This window comes from Cajanus cajan, chromosome 2 (genome assembly GCF_000230855.2).
Source record: "Cajanus cajan strain Asha chromosome 2, NIPB_CcT2T_4, whole genome shotgun sequence".
Lineage (NCBI taxonomy): Eukaryota > Viridiplantae > Streptophyta > Magnoliopsida > Fabales > Fabaceae > Cajanus > Cajanus cajan.
In genome coordinates this window covers 1,657,840-1,667,194 of record NC_138518.1, presented here as the reverse complement: position 1 = coordinate 1,667,194, position 9,355 = coordinate 1,657,840, and the positions used below count along the sequence as shown (strand labels likewise).

Here is a 9,355-nt window from a genome sequence, read left to right as displayed (position 1 = left end):
ATTATTAAATAATAATTTACATTGCACCTTGTTATAATTAGCTAGATATTATTTTTATTAGATATTTCTCTTTAGTCTATATAGAATTAATTTTCCATGGCAATATCATCATCAACACACAATTTTTCTATCTTTGGAATTGATTGAATTAAATCTCATTTGCCAAACCATCTATTCATTAGTTTTCACTTTTCAGTCACTACGGGATAAGTAACAATCTTCTGGAACATTTTTTCTTTTCATTCTCTACTATATCATGATAATGGGCCAAGTGCTATGAGTAATTGACATAGTTTTAAATGGATTAAAGCCGTCAGAAGCTAAACCTAATCGAACATTACGAGGGTCATAAGAAAAATTAGGATATCGACAATCAAAGTCCTTCCATGCAAAAGAATCAGCTGGATGTCTCATAAGCCCATCTTTAGTTCGACCATCCTCATGCCATGTCATAAAAGAAGCTGTTTTTGATGATAGAAAAAGTCTTTGAAGTCTAGGTATAAGAGGAAACCATCGAAGAATCTTTGCAGGTATCTTTCTTCTACCTTCAATACCATCAGAGTTATGTTTCCATCTTGAGCAAAAACATTTGGGGCAAATTTCAGCATCAGCCAAATCCTTCCTATACAATACACAATCATTGGGACAAGCATGAATTTTTTCATATGATAGACCCAATCCTGAAATAATCTTCTTTGCATCATAAAATGATTTAGGCAAAGTATTTTCTTCTGGTAATACATCACTCAACAACTCTAACAACATTGAAAAACTTTTGTCAGTCCACCCATTGAGACACTTCAAGTGGTACAAGTGTATGAGGAAAGATAATTTTGTGAACTTCTTACAACCAGGATAAAGGTTTTGCTCAGCCTCCTTTAAAAATTGATTGAACTTATCTGGATTGTTTCTATCATCAGATTTTTGAACATTGTGTTCATTAATAAATGCTCCAGAATCCCTATCCTCATCATTTATACATGTATCATCACTATTATTATTTGTATACATAGCAAAAGCATCATGAATCAATGTATCCATGTCATGATCAAACTCCCCTTCTACTTGAGATGTACTCACAAAATTAGAAAAGCCAACTTGTTCTCCATGAAAGATCCAATTAATATATCCTTTTAGAAACCCATGATTGATTATGTGTTCGTAGACATTCACTCGAGAGTGCCACTTGAAATTTACACATTTGGTACAAGGACATAAAATTTTTCCATCCTTAGATGATCTTTCGAAAGCATAATCAAGAAAATTTAGAACCCCTCTAATATACTTCTCTTTATTTAAAGAGACTTCACAAATCCAACTCTTATCCATTTGATACAACAAACTGACAAATAAAATAAAACTCCAATAAGCAAAAATAAATAGATACATAAATGCATATTTCCTATTCTTAAGTGACTATTTTTAAGTGACATAAAAAGACAATTTAACTAACTAATAATGACAAATCCAAGATCTTCATTTGCACTTTTCAAACCAAAATTTGAATCCAAATAATATATTCATATATAGCTAGTATGCTAAAAAGACAACAATATCTGAAATGATTACCTATTTAAAACCACTATATTATTTGAATCTTATAGCTACCCAAGGTTGTTGAAGCTAGAGCCAATCAAGTGTATACTGCAGCAAGCACACCACTCAGTCCAAAGCATAACTACATTGTTATATGATTGAATATATTTTCAGCAACTTCTACCATCATTTTTATTCTGTAACCTTGTAGCCTGTGGGTTCAGTAAAGAGCAATGTACATATTTATATGAAAAACAATAAAGACTAGAGAGGTTATAGTTTCAAATTTAGAAACTAAAAATCATGCAATGGAAATCCTCTTGACAGACAAAATAAAGAGCAATGTATTCATAGACAACAATAATTTGCTGCATATATTTTCTTTGAGCCGGAATATGAGAAAGGCATTATATTATATATAACTATATAAAGCATAAGCTAAGATTAACCAATAGCACCTTTGCTTGCTTCATAAACTCTGCTATGACCCTTTTGTAACAATCCTCACATACCAACGGTGGTACCTCCACTTGCAATCTAACCTGCAAAGGGAAAGAGATGAAAAAGTACATATTCATGATTGAGAACATACATCAAACAGTTTGTGATCAATATCAAACATAAGTAATTTGCACAACAGGCAGTTATTACCTATAAGATTATGAATGAACCATGACTTTGGATTTTAGTACATGTTTTATTTTTCTTTCTTTCTTCTTAACTTTTTGTACCTTCTTTTCTATATTGAATCTGTTGCTGATTCTTTATGGTTTCCATATTCGCGAGGTTGAAGCTTTGGTCTGATGAAAAAGGAGGATTTGAATTTGTTAATGTGATTAATTTCATTCACATAATGGGTCCTGTAACTTGATTCCAAATCTAAAGCTATGACTATATGACTACCAAAGTTTGCGGTTGAGCAAGAAGCGGTTATAGCTATAGGTAATGACACTAATATTTAATTAATAAATCCAACCATTACTGCATATTCCTTTAACTTATCGAGAATTAGGATGAAACAAATGAAATTAGTGAAAAGCATTGGAGGAAGAAAATTTGAATTAGTTACCTACCTCTATTAAGGGAACTCTACTCTTCAGCTCTCTACTTGACGTTGGCCAACGCGTGTGAAAATGTTGTCTTTGCCACGAGTACACGGTAGAGCATCAATGATTCGATATATAATAATTGATAAACAAATAAATAGGTGAGATTATGCTTAAAATCCAGAATAAATTAAAAAATTAAAATAAATTGAAATAAATTATTTAAAAGGATTTTCTAAATAATATTAACAAAAAAAAAAGGAATCAGAACAGAGACACCACACAAAATATCATTTCTAATGAAGAACATTTTCACTATCTCTCAATCAAGCAACAAAAATTCAATATAAGAGAAGATTGAGCAAAAGAACAACTCAAAAAGCAAATCGCAATGAAATAAAGGATTCTAGAAAAAAACCTAGATTAGAATAGAACACAAGTGTTACAAGATCTACAAATTTGGAACCAATCCTTTAGATTGAATAAATAATGTGTGAAACAAAGGCATGAAAAGAAGAATATGAAATCAGACCTTAAGATTGTTTAAGTTTGAAGCGATGAACAAACCCTATGAAAAGTAAAAGTGATCTTCATTCTCTCCGCTGCGAGCCATTTTGATTTCGATCTCCAATGCAAGTTATGTTGATTTCGATCTCCGCTGCTTAATGAGTTGTAAATATTAGTGGTTACGGTAGGAAACAGAGAGAAAGGAAGAATTTGAAATCATACTGTGGCTACTGTGGCTATTTCAATTTCAATTTCCACGCAAATCTTACTCTTACTACTGTGGCTATTTCGATTTCAATTTTTAGGCAAATCTCTCTTTTCAAATTACACTAACTAAAATTAAGAAAAATAACACGTGACTAGTCAAATTGAAATAAAATAGATTAAAGTAGTTATAAATAATTTATAATTACTTAATATTTTTTTACACCATAATTGTTTAATATTTATAAATCAATAATTATTAATAAACTCAGTAACTTACTTAAATAATTATTAGTAACTAAATAAAATATTGGTTATCAATAAAATATTTATTAATAATTTTTCAAATTTTACCTACATTAAGTGATTATAGGTATATGTTTTTGTTATTTACATACATTAAACATGCGTAGGTAAAAGTATTTTTGAGTTTTTACTTACATTAACTCATGTGTGTAGGTAAAATTGTGTGTAGGTATAGATCATTTTTCTTGTAGTGTCAGTTATCAAACTGTTACTAACAATACTATTTAGTGAAGCCACAAATCTTTACTCAATTAATGTACAGTAAATGATCCATTTGGACCTTAAAATTGTAATTTGTTGTAATATTACTTGACTCTAAAACTAAGGAAAATTGAAGTACATATCTTAATTTTTTTAAGGTTTCAATTATGTATCTTAAATTGATTCCTTTTTTTTTTCTTTCATTTTGATATGTAAACATATGGTATTATTTTTATCACTTAAAAAATTTTGACAGAAAAAAAAATAGTTAAATTTGAGGACTTAAATAAAATTCTAAAAAAATTTGAGACTTATTTCACTTTTTCTTAATTTCAAAATTAATATGAGAAAAAATTCGAAAATCAAATTAATCATGTACTGGAATATTTTAATTTAACATGATTTTGATGCTAAAGCAAAATCACTGTTACTATTGGTATTGTATGTAAAGGGTGTGTAAATTGATTTGGAGATAGTTGCTTTCGTATTTTCCACGTGTTGTTTTCAAATGGTTAACTCTTCAACTAATTTTATTTTATTTTTAATTATATTAGGAAGTCTTCCACCATTAATCTTAGAATGTCGCACCTATCATATGAAAAAAAAACCATAGGCCCATATTTTAATAAAATAAATAGTTTAATAGTTTAATATATTTATAGGTGATAATGAATTGAATCCACTCAAAAATAGTTCAAAATTTGATTTAATAATTAATTTATTGAATTTAATTTATGAATTATTTGCAGTATACTAAAAAAAAATAAAAATAGGAAAATAGTAACAATAACATGGGAGTTTATACCAAAACTCGTAGAATCAACAAAAATGAAATGAAGGTAAACCACAATGATTACGAGAAAAAATTTCCCAAACAAAATAAGGTAGATTAGATCATCACGTATAAAGAATTTTATGCTTTAAACCAAAATCAACTAATATATTATCTGCACATTCATTTCCCTCATAAGCATGAGTATGGAAAAAAATTCATATGCTAACAAAGTAAGAGACAATGTTGCTATCTGTTACAAATGTTCTAAGGAATAATCTAGATGTTTCCAAAAGCATCCAAAACAAGTTTAAAATCACATTCTAACTAAAGCTTGTGCCACCTAACATGCATGGTCAATAGCACACATAACAATAAGTTCAGCATGCAAAGTGGTCTTAATACCAATCTAGAATACAAATCCACCCAGAAAAGCTTTGCTACTATCTATAGAAAGACCACCACAAGCAGGATGACTAGGGGAGCCTTGAGCACCACCATCAGTGTTACACTTTATAAAGTTGCGAGTTGGAGGGAACCAATTGACCTGTTTGATCAAAGTGGGCATCAACGGATGAATAGAAACCATGAGGCATTTCAAGATATTGAATTCCTCCATGGAATGAGAACCCAAACAGTTGACAAATTACTTGTCAAAGAAATGACATAGACAACCACTAAAATTGAGTGTTGTAACGAAAAGACCCTATTATTGAAGTGTAAACAATTTCTCCTTAACAAGATTATCCAAATGACATGCACCACTGTAGAGGCCAAAACATCCATAACTTGACAACTCCAACTTCTTTGTAGGAAACTAAAAAGCGAGATGGTGGGTGATAAATCAATGGTAATCTGTATCATGTCTTGTACCCAATACCATAAAGCTTTAGCAAAGAGAACTAAAGAAACAAATGATCCATGCTCTCATATAAAAACCTATAATAACTACACATAGATATCGTGATAATGCCCTGAGATTTGAGATTCTCATCCATTGGCAGCTTTCTGTGAAACAATCGCCATAAAATGGTAGACCGTGAGGAGGGGATAACATTATACTAGATGAATTGAGTCCAAAAGACTTGTTGCTCTAGTGGCCTAACATAGTGAAAAAAAAGACTTTAGAGAAAGGACCCATCATTAATGGGACACTAAATCGACTGATCTTTCTCATGTTCACAAGGGGTACAAAGATACAAGGCATAACTCAAACAAGAAATCTATTAAGGATTAACTATGAAATAATCCAAGTAGAGTGTTGAACAAATTAAATAAGAAACTAATGGACGTAGATGACATTGTAACCCAATAGGAATGCTAAGAGCATTAACAATAGATGTGTCTAGGCATCATGAATCAACCCATAAGTTGACATCCTTCTTACTATCAATATTCATTACCAAAAGTATTCATTACCCAAAGTGATGATTGTATATTAGTTTATCCACGTGATTAGGGATGATAATAAGTCAGATGTTAAACAGGAGCCTATAATCTAACATCTTTAAAGTCTGATTTGACTTAGCCTATTTAATAAAAAGATTAGGTTTAGATTTTCAAAAAAATCTATTTATTTAAAAAGGTTGAACGTACTTATAAAAAAGGTCTATTAGGCTTAATAAACAAACTTATTTATCTATATAATATAATAAAAAATTAATATACATATATTATCAACAATATAAATAAATAAATAAATTTATAAAAGAAAAAATATCGATATTTTTTTATTACTTCGCTTAAACATTTTACATACTTTATACATACAAAATGAAGAAATTGCAAATAGAAATCCTATCAACCGTATCTATTATATATCGTTGTACATGAGTGTACATGAACTGTCCCTCTAATAGAAATTGATTTCTTCTATTCTCTCTTCATGATAAATTTTTATAAGTTAGAAGATAAAAATTTATATTTTTATGTAAATTTTTATAAATTAGAAGATGAAAAATTATATTTTATATAAATTTTAATAAGTTATAAATTTAGAAAGTTTATATTTATAATAAGTTAGAATTTGAATAATTTAAAATTTTAATAAGTTAGAATTTGAATAAGTTAATTTTTTAATGTTAAAATTTAAGTAAGATATAATTTTAAAAATTTATATTTATAATAAGTCATAATTTATAATAAGTTATAATTTTAATAAGTTATAAATTTAATAAGTTAGAATTAGTTATAATTTATAATAAGTTATAATTTTAATAAGTTATAATTTTAGAAAATGTAATTTATGTTTAAAGGTTTTTGAAAATTTAAAAAATGAAAATAGTAAATTTGAAATGAAATTTAAATATGTTATAATTGTTATAATATGTAATATTATGTTTATATATTTATTTAAATGTGTGGTAATATTATGTTTAGATATTTATTTAATTAAGTATAAGTTGATGTTTTAGTGAACTATGCTAAGGTATATATAGACATGTTCCAGAAATGAACGTTTTTGAATGAGGTGGATACTTGCTATTTGAAAATTTTGAATTGAATAAATTATAACTTGCAAGGAAGCTTCACAATGTTTTACATAAAATTATTAACTATCTGTGTAATGGTGGCTAGTTTCACGAGGGTGACATCTATTACGTGGTGAATTATTTCGTTGTGGTTCTTGCTCTTGGAATCTAGGATCAAGTTGTGGAGGATTTGGGTCATTTTGAAGGGCCATTTGTTGGAAAGCATTTGAGAAACTACCAGGTTCATTTGCAAAATCCGGTTGATAAAGAGACTACATGTAACTTTAATGTTGAAGATGGAGTTGTAAAATCAACTCTAAATAAGTTTGTAAAAAAATATTGTGTGTGCATGTTGTTTGTAAACAATATTATAGTGAATGATATTTGATTTTGTGGGGTGCTAAATTAAAGAAAATTGGATGGAGGCCAAGTGGATGGTTGAACTAGTATAAATTTCTGTGTTCTTAATCTTCTTACCCTATATCTCTTTAATAATCTTGATATTATTTGATTAAAGGATTGAAGATTTGTGAGTTATGTTATTTCAATTACTACTTGTACTCTGAATATTACTCTTGTAATTGAAATTGATTAAGAAATTGGTAATATAAAATCAACCTTGATTACAAGTGAATGATTTGTTGCGTTTATATTGAGATTTTGATATTGTATCTTGTAATTTGCTATAATTTGTTAAATCAAATTGAGTAAAGGTTGAGTTTTGGATATCTTGGTAGGTTTTAATCAAGAAATTTTGAAATTAGAGTCATCTTGGGATAGAATCTATTCAACCCCCTTCTAGATTCTACTAAATAGGGACCAACAACATACACTCGTTGCAATAAGTTTTTCGTTCAAAGAGGCAGAGATGTGGATGCATTATTAATGCTGGACATGTCTACTCGAAGATTGTAACTAAAACTATTCAAGATGCACAATCAAAGGCGAACACCTCATAGAGTCATCACCTTTGACAGAACAAGCACTAGATTTTTAGTGGAAGAAATGCAACATTCGGGAGAAGTTTGACCTGCTAGGAGATTTACAATAAGGCTAGATGAGATGTGGTGTGATTGTGTCAAGTTCCAGAAAGTTCATATACCTTGTTCGCATGTACTTGCTTCATGCTCACATGCATGCTACAACTTTGAAAGCTACATATCTCCCATCTAGACGTTACAACAAATTTCAAAGGTATACGAAGGACAGTTTAGAGAGCTCAGACACGAATTATTGGTCAACTTACACTAACCCAACTTTGTGGCCAAATTCGGAACTGAAGAAAACTTTCAAGGATCGGCTCTAGCCTAACAGGATTAGAAAAGAGATGAACATTTTGGTTCCTGCCACTATTGATTTTTATTGTTATAATGGGATTTAAGTTTGATAAACGTTATTGTTTCATTTTATAAATGTCATTACAACTTCTAAATTTTTTACTATTCCTCAATTATTTACATTCAGTATACAATTTAAATTAAAAACAATTTTAAAATTTAATAAAAAATATATATTTAATATTAACTAAATTATTAAATTTTATCAATTCTATTAAAACAAATCAATTATATAAACATAAAATTATTTTCATTTTTATTTAACTTATATAAATAATATTTATCATCTTCTAACTTATTAAAATTTACATAAAAATATAGATTTTATATACATAATAATATTATTTATCATTTATATTTATTTTATTAAAATATTATTTTTCATCTTCTAATATTTAACTTATACAAATAATATAAAGAAAATACACAATTATTTTTTATTTAAGTTAAACTATTTATATTATTTAATTATATATATATATATATATATATATATATATATATATATATATATATATATATATATATATATATATATATATATATATATATATATATATAAACAAAAAACACAAATAAAAAATAAAAAATAAAGACCCCTACACGGAATTCGAATCTTGAGAACTAAATTCCAACAGGGTGGGAGAGGGGGCACAATAAACAGGTTCATATGTGTAATTAAATTGGAGGTTTTATTTTTGTAATTTTTTTTAAATTCCATAACAGTAAAAAAATTCCTAAAATATTAGAGCTTTAATGATAACAGGAAACGAAAATGTCATGAGAGATAACCTAAACTCTTTATATCATCTTTATCTTGCATGCAAACTAGGACTCATTCAACCAGTTAAAAAAAAATTAAATATACACAATAATTTATACTACTTTTTAAAATATATTCCCTTTTTTTATATTATTTATTATATCTTAATTTTTAATTATGTAAATTATTATAATGCATAAATAATACTTCTC

At 27.8% G+C, this 9,355-nt stretch overlaps 1 protein-coding gene across 1 annotated transcript; it reads right to left on the bottom strand.

The window, feature by feature from the left end:
- Positions 1–249: 249 nt before the first annotated feature.
- On the bottom strand, positions 250–5,140 carry LOC145954062 (uncharacterized). The gene is made up of 3 exons (XM_083067738.1): positions 4,991–5,140; positions 1,995–2,078; positions 250–1,185 (listed from the first exon to the last, which is right to left on the bottom strand). The coding sequence occupies exons 1-3, from the start codon at positions 5,138–5,140 to the stop codon at positions 250–252; spliced, it is 1,170 nt and encodes a 389-aa protein (XP_082923864.1).
- Between the last annotated feature and the right edge of the window lie 4,215 nt (positions 5,141–9,355).

Coding starts and splice junctions, on each gene's coding strand:
- LOC145954062 (XM_083067738.1), bottom strand. CDS start 5,140: ATGCCCACTTTGATCAAACAGGTCAATTGGTTCCCTCCAACTCGCAAC. Junction 2,079..4,990: donor AAGCTTTTCTGGGTGGATTT/GTATTCTAGATT, acceptor TTCCCTTTGCAG/GTTAGATTGCAAGTGGAGGT. Junction 1,186..1,994: donor AGTTTATGAAGCAAGCAAAG/GTGCTATTGGTT, acceptor GTAAATTTCAAG/TGGCACTCTCGAGTGAATGT.